The sequence below is a fragment of the Hevea brasiliensis genome, chromosome 17 (assembly GCF_030052815.1).
Source record: "Hevea brasiliensis isolate MT/VB/25A 57/8 chromosome 17, ASM3005281v1, whole genome shotgun sequence".
NCBI lineage: Eukaryota > Viridiplantae > Streptophyta > Magnoliopsida > Malpighiales > Euphorbiaceae > Hevea > Hevea brasiliensis.
The window spans coordinates 17,222,405-17,243,834 of NC_079509.1; the positions used below are offsets into that span (position 1 = coordinate 17,222,405).

Consider the following 21,430-nt stretch of genomic DNA (forward strand, 5'->3'; position numbering starts at 1 on the left):
CGGAACAGCTCGTCGGACACTTAGACCAGGCTGAAAACTCTATCTTGAGTGCCTGTGAGCTATCACCGATCCGATTGTATCTAAACGAATTATATAAATTGTTAATAATTATCATATAATTATATTTAATTTAGGGGCATAGAAAAGGGTAAAAAATCTCACTAAGCGATTTGAACCATTTGTTGGCGTCTAATTGGAGCGAGGTCAATCCCATCTCGAAAGTTTAGTCATGCTGAGTTAATCGGTGGTCTCCGATTATCAATCCTATGGTCGGATCGTTGGAAATCTGATAAGAAAAACTAAAAAAAACTCATTTCTCTCTCATTTGTTCTCTTTCTTCTGACCACCAAATCAAGCTCCGTTGGTTGGAAAAGAAAGATGGCCATAAAATATATAAACATACCAGATATATATAATTAATACTGAAATTACAAAAATAATCAATATTTAACTCACAAACTGATCGATCCAATTGCAGCTGGTATAGCTGGAAGGAGAAGAAAGGCTAGCCAGTACAGATTTTTTAGATAGACACACTGACCTCTATCAAATTTACTGACATAATTAATTAATTAATTAAAATCAAAGAAGTAAGAATAATTTTTTAAGATATTGCCAAAATTTTGGCAGAGTTTCCCCCATAACTAGAACTAACCATCTTGCAAGAAAATGCAACATCAACAATACATAGGGCCTCAGACCCACAATAATAATTATAATGCCTATCTGAAGCCTACAAGGATCCTAATTTAGGTCAAATCCTCCAAACTCCAACTCGGATCCCTAATTTTTTTATAGTCCAAATATTTATTTCTAGCACTTTAAAAATTATAAAAATATTATTAGAGGTCCTCACATCATCCTTATATTAATTAAAGTCATTTTACTAAATTTTTCTAAGTCAGGAATATCTTACAGATTTAATCGGTTAATGACAAACTATACAATTTGAGTTAGGGACTTCATTTACAAATTCTGATGCCTGGAACGCATCCGGAACGTTTGAAAATGTTAAAAATGACTGTAAACATGACCTCTTTCCGGAACAGCTCATCGGACACTTAGACCAGGCTGAAAACTCGATCTTGAGTGCCTGTAAGCTATCACCGATCCTATTGTATCTAAACGAAGTATATAAATTGTTAATAATTATCATATAATTATATTTAATTTAGGGGCATCGAAAATGGTTAAAAATCTCACTAAGCGATCTGAACCATTTATTGGCGTCTAATTGGAGCGAGGTCAATCCCATCTCGAAAGTTTAGTCATGCTGAGTTAATTAATGGTCTTCGATTATCAATCCTATGGTTGGATCATTAGAAATCTAATCAGAAAAACTTAAAAAAACTCATTTCTCTCTCCTTTGTTTTCTTTCTTCTGACCACCAAATCAAGCTCCGTTGGTTGGAAAAGAAAGATGGCCATGAGAGGAAGCCGTTGCCATTGGAATCACGTCCATCCAATGTCGAACGGCACCAAAACTAGTGCCTAAAGTTAGCTACCACGTCTCTCTCTCTCTCTCTTTTCCATTTTCACACTGCTGCTGCATTTCTGGCCGTCTATTAAGGCTGCTAGAGGGTCACGGGTCACTATGGGTTTAGTCTAGGTGGCTCGCAGGTAGTGATGGTAGTTGGCAGAGCAAAAACGGAGAGAGAAATGGAGTTAATAGGAAAAAAAAACAAAGGGGGGAGGAGATATTGTTTCGAAATTCGCTTTCTCTCTCTCTCTTCTTTTTTTTTTAAGTTTTTGTCAAATCTGCCGGTGTACTGCATATATACTGTTTAAGGCACACTTTTCCTGCATAACAAATTTCAAGGCACACTTTTACACTTCTTCTTTTAATTTTATTATTTAATTATTTAATAATATTAAAATAAGTTTGATAGACAAATATCCTAAATACTTTATTAATAAATAAAAAATTATAATTTCAAAGTAATTACAATAAAATTATCATTTATTTTTTATATAGATTTAAATTAACAATATTTAAATAATAATATTAGTAATAATCAAATTAATAACTAAATTAAACTTAGAACTAAAATTAACAATAATGAAATAATATACTTTATTACTTTATTTAATATTAATCTTTAAAACCAATCATTTAAATTAAAATTGAATCTATTAAATAATTCATAAAATATATTTAAAATAAACTAACATCAATATATATATATATATTAGAAAATTATATATTAGTTATATAATATTAAAATAATATTTATATATCATCAAAATTTTATAAAATTTATATTTTGAAATTCAAGTTATTACATTATATTTTGAGAAATTTCAAAGAATCTAAACCACATAGTAGAATTGCTCAAATTAAAAAAAAAACTACAAAATTCCAAAAAAAAATTTAATTTTCCAATAAATTACATATTTCAACCAACAAAAACATAAACGTATTTGTAAAACATCTGAAAAACATTAATCTCAGACTTAATTTATTGAAAGCAAAATTATATATATGTGTGTGTGCAATTTTTTAAGCTACTTCTTGGATGAACCAAAAGAAAAGATTGTAACTATCAAATTTGTGCATGGCAGTCCAAATTTTAATTTAGGAGAGATTTTGGGAAACAATTGAAATTGCTATCATCCATTGGCAATGTTGTCACCGCCTTCGGAAACCTCTTCTATTGTTGCCATTTTATCTTCCATTGTTCCTACTTAACCTCCCTCACCATCGCACACTAATTCGATTGCTTTGCCTCTGCCATCGAAAACCAAATCCATTGATTCAACTCTGCCTGAGACTAACTAAACCTATGTTTAGCATCCACCATCGTCGAATTCTACAAATGGCTCAATGTCATCAAGTTTACTATAGCCATCGAATGTCTAAGGGGGCACTTGTGAGGGCTCTGTCAATAACAGTGTTCATTGGTATGCGCATTTTCTTCATTTGTTACATGAGGAAGAAAAATGAGACACTTAATTTTAGATGTTTTTTCCATGGCCAGCTTCCAACAATTATAATGAAATCATAAATGCGAATTACGTGTGGTTAGAAGACGAACAGTTTCTACGACAACAAAGAAATCAGGATCGTCGGATGAGAGTAGCGTGGATTCGGGCAGAAGAAAGTAGCTGGTAGGAAATGGAGGGAGAGCAAATATGATCCAGTAGTTTAAAGGTCAGACGTGTCAGAAAGCGGATGGGATTGAGCGTGACCACTGACCCTTGAGTTCAGTGTTGGGTAGTGGTACGGATCTGGTGCAGGTGGGTCCAGGGTAATGGAAGGATTATGATTGGAGGTTTGGAGTCTTCCAGTACTTTCTCCCATGAAAAACCTGTCTGTTTTCTACAGATCCAATGGATGTGGGCTCAAATCTAGTGGGCTGGGCTACATATGTGGAAAACATTATTTAATATAATATTTTATTTTAAATAGAATATTATTTCATAAATTAGAGAGTCCTATTAATAAGAAATTCAATCACTCTTATAGTCTCATTTTTCTTTAATTATTATAATATAAATTAATTTTCACCTTAGTATTAAGATTTTATTTTATTTATTAAAGAAGTCAAGCCTTCATTGATGAATAGATGGCTGCTCACTAAAAATAACAAATGATGAGAGGCAGAACCTCTTTTTTGACTCTTCCTGCAGGATTCATGGAACTTGTGAAAATTTCAAGTCATTCTTTCCATTCCCATCATTTATGTGTTTGTTATTTATAAAATTAATTTTAGGTTCATATTTTTTGAACACGTTTGAAACAAAATTGAGGTTAAAGAAAAAATTAAATAATTTATAAGAAAAATGACGTTCTGTTTTAGAAAAGGAATCATTTTTATTTTTAAATTTTAATAATTTTATGAAAAAGTGAAAATTACCAATTTAACATTATAATATTTTTATGAAAAATATTTTTTTAAAAATTATTTTTCATATAAAAATTATTTCTCACAAAATAAATGAAATCTTATTATTTAAATTTTATTACATAAAAATTAATTTGGAATGATTATTTTTTATTAATAATTTTAGTAAAAATATTTCCTTTGAAATAAAAATAAAATAGATATAAACTAAAAAAAATTAAATAAATAATTATTTGATGATTAAACAGATATTCGGCAGACTCAATTTAGTTAAACTGAATCGAACACTCTTCTAGCTTGTCTTTCATTTGGTCCAATATTTACTTAGAGCCTGTTTAGATTAACTGTTGAATACAATTGATAGCTGTTACTGTTAGCTGATAGCTGTTACTGTTAGCTGATAACTGTTTTATATTAAGTGTTTGGTAAAATTATAATTAGCTGTTGCTGTTAATATGTGAAATGACTAATAAAGGTATATATCATATAATTTATTTAATTATTTAAATAAATATAAAATTATAAATTTATTACATTATATTATTTATTTTATTATTAAATTAAATATATAATTATTAAATTAATATATTATATTATTTAAATAAATATATAATTATTAATCTTTTATATTATATTATTTTATTATTGAAATAAGAAAATAATTATTTTTTAAGATAATTAAATAATTTTAAAAATATAAATAAAATTATAAAATAATTATTATTGTTAATAGAAAATTTTATAATTAATTTTAAGATTTTGGATATAAATAAATATTTTATATTTTATGTTATTAATAAAAAATATTTTAACAAAGTTAAAATACGTTAATTAAAATGTTAAAATTATAAATAAAAAAATAAAAATATTAATAATATTAATTTTTAAGTTAAATAAAAAAATAATATGATCAAAATAAAAAATAAAATCAAATCAGCTATCAGCTGATGAGAAATAAATTTCTAAAAATAGAAATGATACAAATCAAATTGATGAAAGATCATATCGCTTATCCTTCACTACTGCTTTATTTTTTTAAGTTTGTCAAACACCATAATTTATCTATTTAAATATCTATCAGCTATCAACTACACTCAACAGATAAATCAAACATACTCTTACACGTTAATGATTGCCATTACCAAAATGTCCCTCTTCTCTTTAGCTTTCCACTTTGAAATATTCTGCCATTTTGTTTTCAAATTTGAATCCATTCAACGTTTGTTTTGTTGTCTGTGTTGGACCATCGTTTGTATGAAAAAAAATTGGACCATCAACATGATCCATCATTAAGCTGAATATTATCATTTAAAATTTAATTAAATTTAATCAATATCAATAATTATATTATTATTTAGCCATCACAATTATAATTAGCAAATTTTTTTTAAAAAAATATATCTAAATTTGCACAAAATTTTTATATTTTAACTTAACCTAGAATTATTTTTTTAATGGGAAGAACTTGACTTAGACTTACTGTTGTAAAAAATTTAAATTTATATGAGAATAAATAAATATTTATATTTTAATTTATGTATTTATTATATATATGTTAAATATTTTTTTATAAATTACACTATAAATATATTTGACATAGTTATTTTTTTGAAGAAAAAAAAATGGTGAATATTAAAAAAAAAAAAGAAAAGAAAGGAAGAAAGCAGCCCAACACATGTCCTCTCTGCTCTTCAAAAGGATCACACTCCCAGCAGTCAACTGGTCCCAGTTCCTGTTCTCCTTGTTCGCTCGCATGATCCAATCTTAAACTATAAATCAACTAAACAACAATTTTTTTTTAAACGTCTGCTCTCTCTCTCTCTCTCTCTCTCTCTCTCTCTCTCTCTGATCTGATCATGGCCCATTCGGCAGCAGTCTCGCAGGTCAAGCCCATGCCTTAAACTCTCTGATTTTGTCGAAAGTTACTTTCTGTTTGGTTGAAGGGAAATGATTTTAATGATTATGTGTTTGTTACCCTTTACTTCCTTTCCTTGCAACCATAGCTAGTTGTGTTTGGAACCCACTTGGCTGATTACGTATTGGAGATTGATTCTTAATAATGTTGATTTTTTTGCAGGTTTCTTTTGCTGCTCCTGTTGGAAGCAATTCCACTCTGCGAAGAGCGGTTCTCAAGGTAATTAGTTCATTTGATCATAGTTGGAAGATTTGGGTTGTGATACTCATTTCAATTTTTCCTCCTTCAGCAACAGCAATTGCTATTTGTTTTTTCCATAGGAAATTTTTTTTGTTTGAACTTTGAACTGCGATGAAAGTTGGAACCTTTGCCTTTTAATAATGTAATCAAATGATTCAAAATTTGGACTTGTAAGCTTGACTGGACCCACTATTGCAAGTACCAGAACTTATTGTTCGTGTTGATTTTTTTTTTTAATTTTAATCTTTAGTACCGATGCCCGTATCACCATGTCACATTTCATGCTTCCCTCATGTTGATAGGGTCTAATGTCCTGCACTAAACTGTAGTTTATGCGTTGAATGTTCATATATTCCTTACATATGAGTCTTTGAAATAGTTTGATGGTTGCTGTTAGAGACAGTAAATCAAGTTTGTAGGTTGCTGCTTTGATTTAATGCTAGCTGCATTCCAAATTCTAAGATGTGTGTTGCCTTGATCCTGAAATGGAATGAAGCTGGAATTCTAGAAAAGAACTCCACTCTATGCTGTTGTTTTGTATGTAAGGAAAAGGATCCAACACCTTGATTAGGTGCAAATGAAATCATTCAAGTATAATTTTTTAAAACTACTCTTGAGCACTGTAATGGAATTGGAATGGTATTTTTGAGTATTTTATTTTCATTTATTTTTCATTTCTGGGATGAACAAAACAAGCAAGCTCATTCTATTTTTTTGCTTGTTTCTTTTTAATTTTTTGGAAGGTGGGGAGGGGTAGCTGAAGTTGGAATGGTTTGAAAAAAATGAAATTTTAATTATATTGTTAATTGACTGACAAAATTGATTTGTGGGAGACCTTTATTAGTAATTATCAAAACTTTAGGCCTAATAGAAGGGGGAAAAGGGGAAAACTGAATGAGCCCCCTTTTATGCCTTTGCTCAGGACATTTTATCTGGGTTTTGGGATTTTGGCTTTAGAGCTTCTTTTTCACTGTTTTCTTTTTCTTCTGAATAAATGTTTAAATTACAGCTGTTAATTTATATATAGATTGCGTTGAATGATGGTCTTTTATTTCTTGAACATGTCTAAACTATTTCTTGGGACCTTTGGATATCAAGCTGCACTGCTTCTTCTTCTTTTTTTTTTTTTTTTTTTTTTTTTGTGTTTGTGTGTGTGTGTGCGTGTAGTGTGTGTGTGGATTCTGTTTGAATGCAATCACTTTATGAAATTTAAACAGATAAGTTCTTTAACTGCTTCTGCATTCTGCACCTTTTTAGTTGTCTGTCAACCACTGTAAAATCCTCTTTTAATTAAAGCTGCTTTCCCTAGTGAAATTGCTTTCACAAGGAGAAGCTAGATTTACTTGAGAGATCCCAATCAAAGATATGCTGTACCAGTGATTAATCTATTTCCTTAATATCCCAGGAAGAAATAAGTGTGTGGATTCATTTTCTTCGTTTGATACAGTATCTTCTTGACTATGTTCAACTATATGATAAGAATGGAAAAGATCATTTGTTGAGTTTTTATATGAGTAATAGTAATTTGCTTTTGAATCTTTGATACATCTTTATTTTTGTTGCTTTTCTCGGTGCATCTTGGTGCAATTCTTAAACTGATGTACTAACCAAGCGGCCCGGGGGGGGGGGGTGGGTGGTGTGGGTTTTGTGGTGCGGTGGTGGGGTATGGGGGATAGTCACCAAGTCTATCTTATGTTGTGTGTGTACTAAATTAGTTCTCTGGAAATTTACACTTGTTTTTGTTGCAGCCACAAAGTATAAGCTTCAGTGATAAATCATGGGCCTTTTCATTAGCTTTGGACTTGAAATCAAGGAATGCTCAATTGCAAAATCGTTACATAATATGCATGTCAGTGCAACAAGCCAGCAGATCTAAGGTTGCAGTTTCACCTTTGGAACTTGAAGATGCCAAAGAACCTCCTTTGAATTTATGCAAGCCCAAGGAACCTTACACCGCAACCATTGTCTCTGTTGAGAGGCTTGTAGGGCCAAAAGCTCCTGGAGAGACCTGCCATATTGTGATTGATCATGGTGGTAATGTTCCTTACTGGGAAGGACAAAGTTACGGTGTTATCCCTCCTGTAAGTTAAATCATTTATCATTCCTTACTCTTTATATACAGTGCTTCTCTTTTATAGTCATGCTTAGCTTTTTGCTCTTAATTGGTCACTTCCTTTTCTGGTGGCATTAGCCAGGGGATATAAAGGACTTTTAATGCTCAAAAGCTCTTTTTAGTCTTTATTGGATGGATGAAAATTGACCAGGGGAAAATTTGCATTCCATATGCTCTTCTTATCAGCATTGTTATCCAATTTGTTTTCCTCACTAGATCACTGCAGCCTTTCTTGTCAACTATTGGTCTCCAGTTTTTGTGGTTGAGGATTTTTGTTTTTTAATTCTGATCTAGTTTTGGTGTCCAATCTTGCCAAAGTGTGGTCAAAACCTGCTGCCTTAATCCTCATCTGTTTCCTAGTTTGTGTTGGCATTTTGATGTGCAAATTATGATATTACTTGTACTGAATTTTCACAGCTGATTTTACTAATTGAACATCTGTTTGAATCTCAGGGTGAAAACCCAAAGAAGCCGGGGGCACCTCACAATGTACGTCTCTATTCAATAGCGTCTACCAGGTACGGAGACAATTGTGATGGCAAGACAGCTACTTTATGTGTTCGTCGTGCTCTCTATTATGATCCTGAGACTGGAAAGGAGGACCCCTCAAAGAGCGGTATATGCAGCAATTTCCTTTGCAACTCAAAGCCTGGGGATAAGGTTCAGATCACTGGTATGGCCCTACTAATGTTTTGGAAAGACTACAAGAATCACTAAAACTCAACTACTCAACTCAACTAAGCCTTTATCCCAAAAATTTGGGGTCGGCTATATGGATTCGCTTTCTCCACTCTGAATGATTTTGGGTTAAATCCTCAGAAATGTGTAATGCTTCTAGGTCATGTTGTACTATTCTCCTCCAGGTCAATTTAGGTCTACCCATTTTTTTCTTTCTATCCTCTAACCTAACGTGCTCTACTTGTCTAACTGGAGCCTCCGTATATCTACGCTTCACATGATCAAACCACCTCAATCTCCCTTCTCTTAACTTATCTTCAATTGGCACTACTCCTACCTTTTCTCTAATATTCTCATTACGGATTTTATCTAGTCTAGTATGGCCACTCATCCACCTTAACATTCTCATCTCTGCAACTCTTATCTTAGATGCATACGACTCTTTCAGTGTCCAACACTCACTACCATATAACATAGCCGGTCGTATGGCTGTACGGTAAAATTTTCCTTTCAATTTATTGGGAATCTTACGATCATATAAAACTCCCATGGCACGTCTCCACTTCAACCATCCGGTTTTAATCCTATGACTAACATCCTCCTCACATCCCCCATCTACTTGAAACACTGAGCCTAGATATTTAAATTGATTACTTTGGGACAGTACCACTCCATTCAAACTAACTCCTTCACTATCATCAGTTTGGCCTTTAGTGAACTTGCAATGCATGTATTCTGTTTTCGTTCTACTTAACTTAAAACTCTTTAACTCTAGAGTACTTCTCCAAAGTTCTAGCTTTCTATTGACTCCTTTTCGTGTCTCATCTATCAGAACAATATCATCCGCAAACATCATGCACCAAGGAATACTCTCTTGTATATGTTTCGTCAGTTCATTTAAAACTAATGTAAAAAGGTTAGGGTTTATGGCTGATCCTTGGTGTAATCCAATTGAGATCGGAAAATCTCTTGTGTCCCCTCCCACTGTGCGCATAATAGTAGTTGCTCCTTCATACATATCTTTCAATACTTGTATGTACCTAATAGATACCCTTTTTTGTTCTAACACATTCCATAAGACCTCTCTTGGAACACTATCATAAGCCTTCTCCAAATCAATAAAAACCATGTGTAGATCTTTCTTCACATCTCTATATTTCTCCATCAAGCTTCTAATGAGAAAGATCGCTTCCATAGTTGAACGACTGCGCATGAAACCAAATTGATTGAGAGATATAGAAGTATAATGACGTAGTCGATGCTCCACAACTTTCTCCCACAACTTCATAGTATGGCTCATGAGTTTAATTCCCCTATAGTTTGAGCAACTTTGTATGTCTCCCTTATTTTTTAAAAATAGGTACTAAAATACTCTTCCTCCATTCATCAAGCATTTTCTTTGAGTTTAGAATTTTTTAAATAATTTAGTTAACCATGCCACTCCCATATCTCCCAAATACTTCCACACTTCAATTGGTATTTCATCGGGTCCACAGGCTTTATCCGCTTTCATTCTCTTAAGTGCTTCCTTTACTTCTAAAGATCTAATCCTTCTAGTATAATTCACATTCTTTTCTATTGTTCTATAATCTATATTCACGCTATTACCATTTTGAGTATTATTAAAGAGATCTTTAAAATAATTTCTCTATCTTTCTTTAATGTCCTCATCTTTCACCAATACTTTTCCTTCTTTATCCTTAATGCACCTAACTTGATTGAGATTTTGACATTTCTTTTCTCTCCTCCTTGCTAATCTATAAATATCTTTCTCCCCTTCTTTAGTTTTAAGTTTCTCATATAACTTTTCAAAAGCCTGTGCTCTTGCTTGACTAACTGCCTTTTTTACCTCTTTCTTTGCTATCTTGTACTGTTCATATGCCTCATTATTATCACATTTAGGTAATTTCTTATACCATCCCTTTTTCTCTTCACTGCCTTTTGTACTTCCTCATTCCACCACCATCTCTCTTTTGAGGGTGGTCCATGTCCTTTAGACTCTCCAAGTACTTTTCTAGTTACTTCTCTAATCTTTGATGCCATCTGTATCCACATATCATTGGCCTCCATATCCAGCTTCCATACTTCGGACTCGAGAAGCTCATTTTTGAACTTCACTTGCTTTACTCCTTTGAACTCCCACCACTTTGTTCGAGCTACACTATTTCTTCTGACCTTACTTGAATTGTTCCTAAACTTGACATCCAAGACCACCAACCGATGTTGACTTGTTAAAGCCTCTCCTGGAATGACCTTGCAATCCTTGCATAGAGCTCTATTTGTCTTCCTGGTTAAGAGTAAGTCAATTTGGCTTCTATGTTGCCCACTTTTGAAAGTCACTAAATGTGACTCTCTTTTTATAAAGTAGGTATTTGCTAGTATTAGGTCGTATGCCATAGCAAAATCCAGGATGCTTTTTCCCTCCTCATTTTGACTGCCAAAACCAAAACCTCCATGAACATTCTCATAACCTTGTCTATCACTTCCTACATGTCCATTCAAATCTCCACCAATGAAAACATTCTCTTCATCCGGTATGCTTTGCATTAAATCATACATATCTTCCCAAAACCTTTATTTACTCTCACTGTCTAGTCCTATTTGTGGGGGCATAAGCACTAACTATATTTATTGTTTCTCCTTCTAGTACTAGCTTTACTAGTATAATTCTATCTCCTACTCTTTTCACAGCTATTACTGCGTCTTTCAATGTCCTGTCTATGATTATGCCCACTCCGTTCTTGTTTCTCTCCTTTCCGGTAAACCACAGTTTGTACCCTGAATTACCCACTTTCTTACTTTTCTCTCATACTCATTTAGTCTCCTGAATGCAAGCAATATTCACCATTCTCTTTTTCAAGGTATCCACAAGCTCCATTAATTTTCCTGTAAGTGATCCAACATTCCAAGTACCAACACTTATCCTCTTTTTATCCTGCTCCTTCCTAATTGGTCTCCTTCTATGATATCTTCTATTGTTTTCTATGTCTATCTTGTGTTCTGTTCCACTATTTATTCTACTATCTGTCCTATGGACTAACTTCTTTACCCACACCCGTCCATGATGTGGGAACCCTTGCTCACTTAACACCACACCCGGGCGCCGGCATGGCGCGTCGCTTTCGGTGAACGCCCTACATCCTTGCATATTTCTCACTACACCCGGGCTCCGATGTAGCGCGTCGTTAGTAGAGGACGCCCCAATGTTTATATAATTTGAATCCATATCATAGAGTGTGACAAAATTTTTACGCTGGTTGTTTCCTACCGCAACCCTTCTCCTTTATCCGAGCTTGGGACCGGCTAAGCGCAAACTACTTAGGCGGAGTTACAAGAATCACTAAATTGTCCATAATATTATATTTTAGTTATCTAATTGTTTACGTTGCGTGTTGTATTGTTACATTTAGTCTGGATTTTACCTTTCTATTCTAGCTAATGAATCAATCAGAATGTGTATGTGATGCTTAATTCTCGCCACTCTACATATATGAGCAAATGGTTCAGCCAGGAATGTGTTTGTTTAGGATTTAAAATATAGTGCATATATTGGGGGGGATGGATGTGGTGTGTGCGTCAGGTGTAGCAATCTGTGGTGTTTTCTTCTTTATATTTTTCTTTTCGCCCTATTTAGCACTGTAATATTTGGCAGGACCCTCTGGCAAGATAATGCTTTTGCCTGAAGACAACCCTAATGCCACCCACATAATGATTGCTACTGGTACTGGTGTGGCTCCTTTTAGAGGCTACCTCCATCGTATGTTCACAGAGGATGTCCCTACATTCAAGTTTGGTGGTCTCGCTTGGCTTTTCCTTGGGGTAGCGAACACTGACAGTCTCCTCTATGATGATGAATTCACGAAGTTTCTTCAAGACTACCCAGGCCACTTCCGCTATGACAAGGCACTTAGCAGAGAACAAAAGAACAGGAGCGGAGGAAAGATGTATGTGCAGGACAAAATTGAGGAATACAGCGATGAAATCTTCAAACTCTTGGATGGTGGAGCTCACATCTACTTCTGTGGGCTCAAGGGAATGATGCCCGGAATCCAAGATACACTGAAGAGAGTCGCAGAGCAGAGAGGAGAAAGCTGGGAGCAGAAGCTTTCACAGCTCAAGAAGAACAAGCAATGGCATGTGGAGGTGTATTGATTTGCATATTGTTAACCTCATTCTCATCTTTCTTGGGGCAAAAAGCAGCAGGCCGTTCCTCCTCAGCGAATGCTGCATTTTACAATTGTTATTTGGTCAGCTTTGCATAAACTCAGATAAGCCCTTTAAATTCATCTGTATTATTAAATAATCAAATGATTCTCTTGACCATAACAGATGAAGAATCCTTTTGGGTTTATAATTGTTAAAGATTCATGTATTAGCAGTGTCCAGTGAACTGGTGTTGTCTTTGCCTTCACTGGCATAGCCACCTTTCATGCAAATGCAACGGTAGGTGAAGATCACCTTAGACAATCCAGCTCCCTGTTCTTGCATATGCGTGTTTTGTTGGGTACTAAAGATATGGAGGCCTCCTCTCTCAGCCTCTTGTACTGATGTCCAAGTCTAAATCCTTCATTATCCAGCACTAAAAAATGCAATCTCACAAGACTGTCCCGTCTTCATTGGAATTCTTCATATAATCATTATTTTCTTTCAATATATTTCATTGGCATAATTTTTTAATTTTAGTTGTTATATATATATATATATATATTCCTTTAACTTGGAAAAACAAAATCTAGCCCACAAAAATTTCTTAACGAACAAATAACATTCAAAACATGGATGAAATGGTGAAGTTATTATATAGCTTGAATTGTTCAATTCTAAATTCGAAGATTTTTCTCACTATTTTTTACGCAAGTCCATTTCTCTTGGTTTTGAAAATTGCTTCTTTTTAGAATTTAAATTTAAAAACCTCCATGAAAATCCCTTTTCTTTTTTTTTTTTTTTTCTTAATTTTTGCTTTATAAAAATCATTTTGTCCAACGCGATTGTATAGCCATCTAATCAAGAATCGACACATCACTAAAATAATAACGGTGCAACTATAAAATATTTTAAATTTCATTACAAAATATGATTTTCTGTTTTTTTTTTATTAGTTGAGTGTATAAAATAATTTATTAAAAATTTTCCTTTTATAATCAACAAAATTTCTTTCCTCTCTTCGCTTTGTCTTTGATTATTCGCCATATTTTTTGAAAAACAATTTCTTTTGCTTATTGAGGTCACGGTCTTTAAAGCTTTCAAACATTTTTAAAAAAAATTATATTACTTTTAAACAATAAAAAAATTTAAAAATTTAAAAATTAAAAAAAGAAAACTTTACTTCTTACTATATCTTCCCCTAAACAGAATGTATGACATGAGGCTCTCTCTAGAAGTTGATTTCCTCTCTATAACAATTTTTTTTTTTTAACTTTCTAATCTAAAAGAAAAAAAAAATGTTTAATGGTCAAATTAAAGAATTTTAAATTATAAGGACAATAATATTAATTAGAAGTTGGTCAACAAACAAAGCGTGAAAGGAAGAAGAGATTGGACAATATTAATTATCTAGAAAGGGCATTTGTCCACATATTGCTTTCATATTGTTATTGTAATGTACTATCTATATACCTTTGCAAATATACTACTACGTATGAGTCAAGCCAAGCACATTAATGCTTCAATATGCACATGAAATTTCAATTTTCATTACCTAGTTTTTTTTAATTGAATAATTTTATTTTTATAAAAAATATTATAAATTAATTAAAAAATATATATTTAAAATGGCATGGAGGGTATAGGGTAGGCCAAATCTCATATTAATGTAATTTAAAGGCAGGAAATTACAATGGAAGGAATCTTAACGTCCATAGCTTTTATCAATTATATAAAAATCACGTACCTTTCATCGCCTTCTTATAATTAATTATAAATGCTCTCGATAATTTCTCCTCTGGAGGTTGCAGCTCTTCACTTTCTCTCTCTCTCTCTCTCTCTCTCTCTCTCTCTCTTTATCTGCACCTCTACAACCAAGGAACAATCTTTCTCTCTGGAAGAAAAAGGATTTGGATTTCAAGTCAGATTTCAATTTGATTGCTGGTGAATTCCAATTCCTTCTTTTTCTTATTTATATCTCTCTTTCACTCAATTTCTCCTTTTTTTTTTTTTTCTTGTGTTATCTGTTTTTGCGTATTCTTTTTTCATCTTTCAATTCTTCCTACCGCTTTACAATATGTTTTGTGCATGCAAATCTACGATTTGTGATTGTTTCGCAATGTATATTTATTTTATAATTATAAATCAATCATTCGATTGAAAGTCGTTCTCCATTTATTGATTTTGATTTGTGATGTGGATTTTCTGTTTGGATGCTGAGAAACCGAATGAAAACGATAAATAAAATATAATGATTATTGGGTTCTTGGCCAGAAGACACAGTTCTTGATTATGTGTAAAATTATTTTTTGTTTTTATATATATATGTATATTTTTTTTTTATTTTTTTGCGTTCTCACTTTTACATGGAGTCTTTTTTTTGGCAGACAACTAGGCGGAGACAGGCTTTGTTGGATGATATTTTGTTGTCAGCAAAGCGATGAGCCGCTCGTCAGACCTTCAGGGGCCTGCCTCTGGTATGCTAGTGAGTTTGATGGCACAAGAAATAATGATAGTTCTAATAATCATCAGCCTTAATTATAGTAAATCTGATTTAAACTTTTTCTTGGGGAACTGTTCTAGCTGCGAATTCTCAATTTAGAAGATTTTATGAGCAAACTTGTGAATTTTTAGCTAGGATTTTGCTTGTAGGATTTCGTCAGGGATCATCATGTGAAGGCATAGTGTTATAGTTGGGTGTTCTGCAAAAGGAAAATAAGTCTTTTTAAGGCTCTAATGATCGTTCACAAATTTTATAGCAAAAATATGCTGTTCGGTAATCAATCATATCATTGGAGAATCTGTTCAATGGACACGGAATGGATCATATTTAAGGCAATAAGTTGGTCAACTTTTTGCGGCTTTCCCATCTGCATTCGATGCAATATTGCAACAAATGTTGTGTGCACTAGATTAAGGAAGTAAAGACCTATAGAAACTTAAAATCATTTTTGTCATCCTTGCTCCTTTTCTTTGTTCCTGTTTACCTCAGCCTCCAACGCCTTTGAGTGAAAATAAAAAATTAAGACAATGCTTTGTCATTTATAGCTTCTATTCATTTGACTTCATTGCTTATTATTCACATATCCACATTCTTTTTTAATTTTTACTTTGCAGGTAAAAGAAGATTAAAAGAATTATTGCAACAAAGTGATAATCGCTTCTGTGCTGATTGTGGTGCTCCAGATCCTAAATGGGCGTAAGTTCAATGTCTTTAAATTCATACTAGTAGAGTTGGTGTTTTGACATCCCAGTGAAAACAACCCTATGGCTAAAGTTAACCTTTATCTTCAGGTCTGCAAATATTGGAGTTTTCATATGCTTAAAATGTTGTGGTGTGCACAGAAGCCTCGGTACTCATGTATCAAAGGTAACAATCAGATGCTGCCTCCATTTTAGTTATCTAAATTATAGTTTTGCCTCATTGTTGGAATCATAACGGGCAGATGGTTGTGTTTACATGCATGTCATAGAAAATCAACTGGTGGTTGAATTATCAGAGCTAATTCATTATGTTTTGCACTAACTTGCATATTTGTAGAAGATTCACTGATCTCAAGCTATTAAAACATGCAGAAGCACATCTTGATCCAGGAGATAATGTAAATAATGCAATAATGTTCCGTTTCATTCATTTTGCTACTCTCATATTCTTAATTTTGGATAGCAAAATAAAATTTATTGGAAAACGGAGGAGAGTACAGCCTGGAGGATAAGTATCCACCTAAATCAAATAACCAAAAAGCATAAACGAAAAAAACCTGAAACTTAAAAAAATAAAATAAAATAAAAGATCCCTTCCAATCAAGCTGAATAGCACTTAGGGAAGCTCCTTCGGAACTTGGAAGCCTCTGAAGCAGAGGCTACATAAAACTTCTTCAATTTTTATTGGTTGCAAGGGATAGACCAAAATGTTCAATATTGAGCCATTTATGAAAGCATTTATCGGTCAATTGTGGCCTAAAAGGTTTATAGTATCGTTTTGAAATTTCTATTATTGCTATTATTATTTTATTTCATCTTTTTTTTTGGAGAGCTTGTAGGGTGTATTATATGGAAAGGTTAAGGCACTCAATCAATTATATTCCTAGTCCTAAATGTTGTGTACTTGCAGATGTGTTGAAGTTATTGAAGTGATGCCTATATGATGCTTGTAACTTTTATGTGTGTGTGTGTGTGTGTGTGTGTTGTTTTTGTCTTTGTGTTTTTCAGTATAATGATTCTTTCTTAAATAGTTAAACTGTATAAATTTATGATTCCTCTCTTGGGGCATTGTTAATCTGGACTGTTTAGGTTTTATCTGTGACATTGGACGAATGGTCTGATGATGAAATTGATGCCATGGTTGAAGTTGGAGGAAACTCCGCTGCTAATGCAATATATGAGGCCTTTATACCTGAAGGAGTTTCAAAGCTGCGACCAGATGCAAATCATGGCGAGCGTATGAAATTCATCAGGTTAGAAAAGATTTGGTTGTGGATTTATGTATGAAAACCAGTGTTTAAAGTATTGATACCTCCTACTGGCCTTCAAACTAAAATATACTACTGTACCTATTATGTATATGTTTGTGCTTTTACTTTAATTACTGTATTACTTGTGTGGTCAATTTGAGATGTAAGCCACCATTACTGCAGCATGGATCTTCCCTGGGTGCTACCAAAATGCAGTTGTTTCATCAATCATGCCTTGGGCATTAAGTGATCCCTTAATTATTTCAATTTTCATGTAGGTCTAAGTATGAGCTTCAAGAATTCTTGAAACCTAGTTTGCGGATTACATCGGGGAAACCTACCATTTCTGTTCAATCAAGTTTTTCTAGGAAGATTTTGGATAGTTTTCGAATTACAAGTGCATCACAGAAAATGGTATTTTCTTTCCTCTTTTTTTTTTTTTTAATTTTAGTTTCCATACTTTTCCTATCAATAGAGTTTCATATTATTAATGATGGGGTGACAAACTTGTCTGCCAAAGTGTAAATTTATGCACTTCGTAGTTCATATGCATCAGATAGGTCCTTTTAGCTTGAAATTTCTGTATGGAAGTTTACCATCTGGAAGATATTCAAAGTGCTATTATTCACTGGGTACTGAATCATTTATGGTAGTTTGACACTAGTAATGACAAGGTTGGGAAAAAAAAATTACTATCCATATATTGGTACTCTGACTCTGAATAACTGTCTGATATTGAAATTTGCAGGAGGAAGGGATGGTGGAATTTATTGGATTGTTGAAGATCAAAATTAAAAATGGTACAAATTTAGCTATCAGAGATATGATGTCAAGTGATCCGTATGTGGTTCTCACTCTTGGGAAACAGGTTAGCCACTTTTTTTTTTTTCCTTTTTTCTTTTTTTATCTTTCTATTTTAAAAGTCCTTGGTTTAGACAAGGTTCCTTTTTTTTTTTTTATTTGGAGCTGGGTTTAGAGAAGGTTCATAATGGATTTTTTAATTGTGATCTCATGCTGATGTTTGGCACATACTGTGTTATTTCCATTTAGCCATTTTCTTTCTTGTTCATACATAGGTGTAAAATGACCATTTATCATTTGATTAATGGTTGATAACATGGATGCATGACCAGTTAGAGATTTGCTAAAGTTTGGCAGTGTGGAAGTATTTACGTCTTTATTTGATGTAGACACTTTGTTTTCGCCTAGTGGAGTTGCATATGCATTCTGATGTTTTAGTTTTTATTGATAGAACAGATAATTTAAATTCTCAAGAAACAAGTGAAGATGGTTGCTGATCATGTTAATTGGTGCTTTTTACTGATGATAGAGTGGTTTTTGATGTTATTAGACGGTTCAAACAACTGTAGTAAGGAGCAACTTGAATCCAGTTTGGAATGAGGAACTCATGCTGTCAGTTCCACAGGATTTTGGGCCTGTAAAGTTGGTAAGCTTGGTTAGCCGTTTTATGATGTTACAAAAATTGTTCTTCATATCCAGTTGCATATAGAAATTACAAGACTAAAAGTTTTTTCCCTGCTTTATTAATGATGAACACAGTCACTCTATGTAGCTGATTTAGAACCCTGGATTTTCACTTTTCATGTCTATAACAACCTTTATTTCATAGCTGAATCGGGGGTCATTTTTATAGTCCGTTCCTGAACTTCATACTGCGTTGCACTTTTACCTCTTAACTTCAGTTTGTCACTAAAAATTCTTGAATTAATTTTGTTTCACAAAAATCTCTTTAACCTGCTATAGCATGTTTTTATATTAAAAAAAAAATAAAATAAAATTATGTTTTTACCTCTTTTTGTCAGACATTCAAAAAACATCGGCCGTTTCAATCACTATATGGATCTATTACAAAAATACCAGTTACATCACAGCGATTACTTCTAGGAAAGGAGAATTTACCCTTCATTGGAAAGTGTTCAAACTATATTTGTAGACGTCGCACCATAACTTAAAGGGATTTTTTAATCTGAAAACTTGCTATTGTAGGTTAGAGAGATTTTTTGTGAAACAAAATTAAAGTTTAGGGATTTTTTAGAAATAAAGTTAAGGCACAGAAGTGAAGTATGGCGCAAAATTCAGGGACAAACTATAAAAATTACCTTAGAATCTGTAATATACTATGAGAAATAAAATTGAGATACTAAATTACCTTGAACCCTAAAATATCAAATAAGAACACACTGTTTCCTTATTAGAACATATCTTCTAAATACAAGAAAATCCACAATTAGTACACTTAAAATGATTCTTGAATTCTTTGTGGGCTGCTACGCTAGGTTGTGCACTTCTCAATCAAATGTTTTCTGTATGATTGGCGTGCTCTTTTTTTAAAAGAAAGAAGAATTGTTGTCACTTTGTTTTTCAGAGATTATTGATGTGTGTAAGGCTGTGAGCACCATTTAGAAACTTGGCATATACCACTTGATTAAAGGGAACTTGGATATATTCATATCAATTCAAATGATGAAGTTACTAAATTAATTAACTGCAATCAATTGTAATTAGGAGTACATGTGAACTGCACATCTATCTCTTCGGCTGAGCTAAAGCTGGCAAAGGTCATGGGCTATATGTTTGATCTATCACATTTCCATGTTGCAGGAAGTTTTCGATCATGACACATTTTCAGCTGATGACATAATGGGAGAAGCAGAGCTGGATATCCAGCCCTTGATAACGGCAGCCATGGCGTTCGGGGACCCAGAAATGTTTGGAAACATGCAGATTGGAAAATGGTTGAAATCACATGACAATGCCTTGATAGATGATAGCATAATTAACATTGTGGATGGGAAGGTGAAACAGGAGGTCTCACTCAAGCTCCAGAATGTTGAATGTGGGGAATTAGAACTAGAACTTGAGTGGATACCTCTTGACCAATAAGTACATATTAAAAGCTATTGTTTATCCTTCCTTCCCCCATTTAATAAGAATCTGTAACGTTGATTTGGGTTAATTATATGGACTGGCAACACATACTTGTCTTCTTTCAATTGTATTCATTTCTTTTTCTTATTTTTCTCCTCTTCTGTCCCTATATATTTTATGAGATGCAATTAATTCTGAATATTACCCAACCAGCTGGAAAGGAAAAGTTTATTTAATTTTTCTTTTTTTTATGACCAAGGGCTTGAACTTTTATGACATTTCGAATCCAATAAAGTTGAAGAAACAAAAGATGAGCTGAATTTTCCTTTTATTTCCTGGACTTTTTTCTTTGAAAGACCCATTATGTTCTTCCCAATTTCAAAGCTTTGAATAAGATTTACTTAACATTTATTATCATTTATGACAGGTTTCGAATTATATATCTTATTTATAAATTCAACAATTTGATTATCCTAATAAGAATGATTCAATCCATATATAAATAGACCTCTCAACGACCAATCATGTATATATATGAAGCCTAATCAATCAATGTACTAGTCTAATTTTCCTTAATTAGGGATTGGTTTTGGTTTTGAAAAAGTCCTCAAAACTCCTCATCATCACTCATTACCCTCTGGTGATGCATTCATTAGGTAAAATGCATTAATTAGATAGTTCCCCATCTCTAGAGAAGGCAACAAATTGATGATAGAATTGGAACTGAATTTCATGGACTGGTAGGGTCACAGTCAGAGCACATGAAAAAGCTAGCTGGCTTGCCTTTTTGACACACTTGCAATTCAAGATAAGGAAATATTTAATTAAAATGAGTAATATTATAGAGATAAGTAAATGCAATCAATAATAGAACATTAGTTTTTTTAATGGGTGTAAATATATATCAATTAAAATTTATTTATTGCATTGTTTTGCCTATTAAGATTTATAAATTCATCCATCAGTATGAAAATCTATAATTTTAATAACAAATGTATCAACTTATCCACAAAAATATTTTTATTAAGATACATCTAATATAAATTTAAATTCGTATAAAAATAAATTTAATTAATATAAATTAAATATTTATATTAAAATATGTATAGAATTAATTAAAATTTATATATATAATGTATAATCTAATAGTGAAT

At 32.8% G+C, this 21,430-nt stretch overlaps 2 protein-coding genes across 3 annotated transcripts; both read left to right on the forward strand.

The window, feature by feature from the left end:
- Window positions 1-5,492: 5,492 nt before the first annotated feature.
- On the forward strand, window positions 5,493-13,277 carry LOC110638737 (ferredoxin--NADP reductase, root-type isozyme, chloroplastic). The gene is made up of 5 exons (XM_021789410.2): window positions 5,493-5,727; window positions 5,922-5,978; window positions 7,748-8,080; window positions 8,566-8,785; window positions 12,443-13,277. Exons 1-5 carry the CDS (start codon window positions 5,701-5,703, stop codon window positions 12,940-12,942), a joined length of 1,137 nt encoding a protein of 378 aa, XP_021645102.2. The 5' UTR covers window positions 5,493-5,700; the 3' UTR covers window positions 12,943-13,277.
- A 1,334-nt stretch (window positions 13,278-14,611) lies between these two features.
- On the forward strand, window positions 14,612-20,401 carry LOC110638736 (probable ADP-ribosylation factor GTPase-activating protein AGD13). 2 transcript variants are annotated; one of them, XM_021789409.2, is made up of 9 exons: window positions 14,612-14,877; window positions 15,321-15,410; window positions 16,051-16,132; window positions 16,228-16,303; window positions 17,227-17,390; window positions 17,666-17,801; window positions 18,136-18,255; window positions 18,739-18,834; window positions 20,010-20,401. In XM_021789409.2, the coding sequence occupies exons 2-9, from the start codon at window positions 15,374-15,376 to the stop codon at window positions 20,289-20,291; spliced, it is 993 nt and encodes a 330-aa protein (XP_021645101.1). In that variant the 5' UTR covers window positions 14,612-14,877; window positions 15,321-15,373; the 3' UTR covers window positions 20,292-20,401. The 2 variants fall into 2 exon arrangements, with proteins under 2 accessions (XP_021645101.1, XP_021645100.1); XM_021789408.2 differs by having other exon boundaries at window positions 14,741-14,877; window positions 15,321-15,418.
- The last annotated feature ends 1,029 nt before the right edge of the window (window positions 20,402-21,430 follow it).

What these genes read in the sequence shown, in the direction of transcription:
- LOC110638737 (XM_021789410.2), top strand. Translation starts at nt 5,701, where the DNA reads ATGGCCCATTCGGCAGCAGTCTCGCAG. An exon ending in TGCGAAGAGCGGTTCTCAAG is followed by an intron (nt 5,979 to 7,747) that starts GTAATTAGTTCA and finishes TTTTTGTTGCAG; the next exon opens with CCACAAAGTATAAGCTTCAG. An exon ending in GGATAAGGTTCAGATCACTG is followed by an intron (nt 8,786 to 12,442) that starts GTATGGCCCTAC and finishes AATATTTGGCAG; the next exon opens with GACCCTCTGGCAAGATAATG.
- LOC110638736 (XM_021789408.2), top strand. Translation starts at nt 15,349, where the DNA reads ATGATATTTTGTTGTCAGCAAAGCGATGAGCCGCTCGTCAGACCTTCA. An exon ending in CAAGTGCATCACAGAAAATG is followed by an intron (nt 17,802 to 18,135) that starts GTATTTTCTTTC and finishes TGAAATTTGCAG; the next exon opens with GAGGAAGGGATGGTGGAATT. An exon ending in ATTTTGGGCCTGTAAAGTTG is followed by an intron (nt 18,835 to 20,009) that starts GTAAGCTTGGTT and finishes TCCATGTTGCAG; the next exon opens with GAAGTTTTCGATCATGACAC.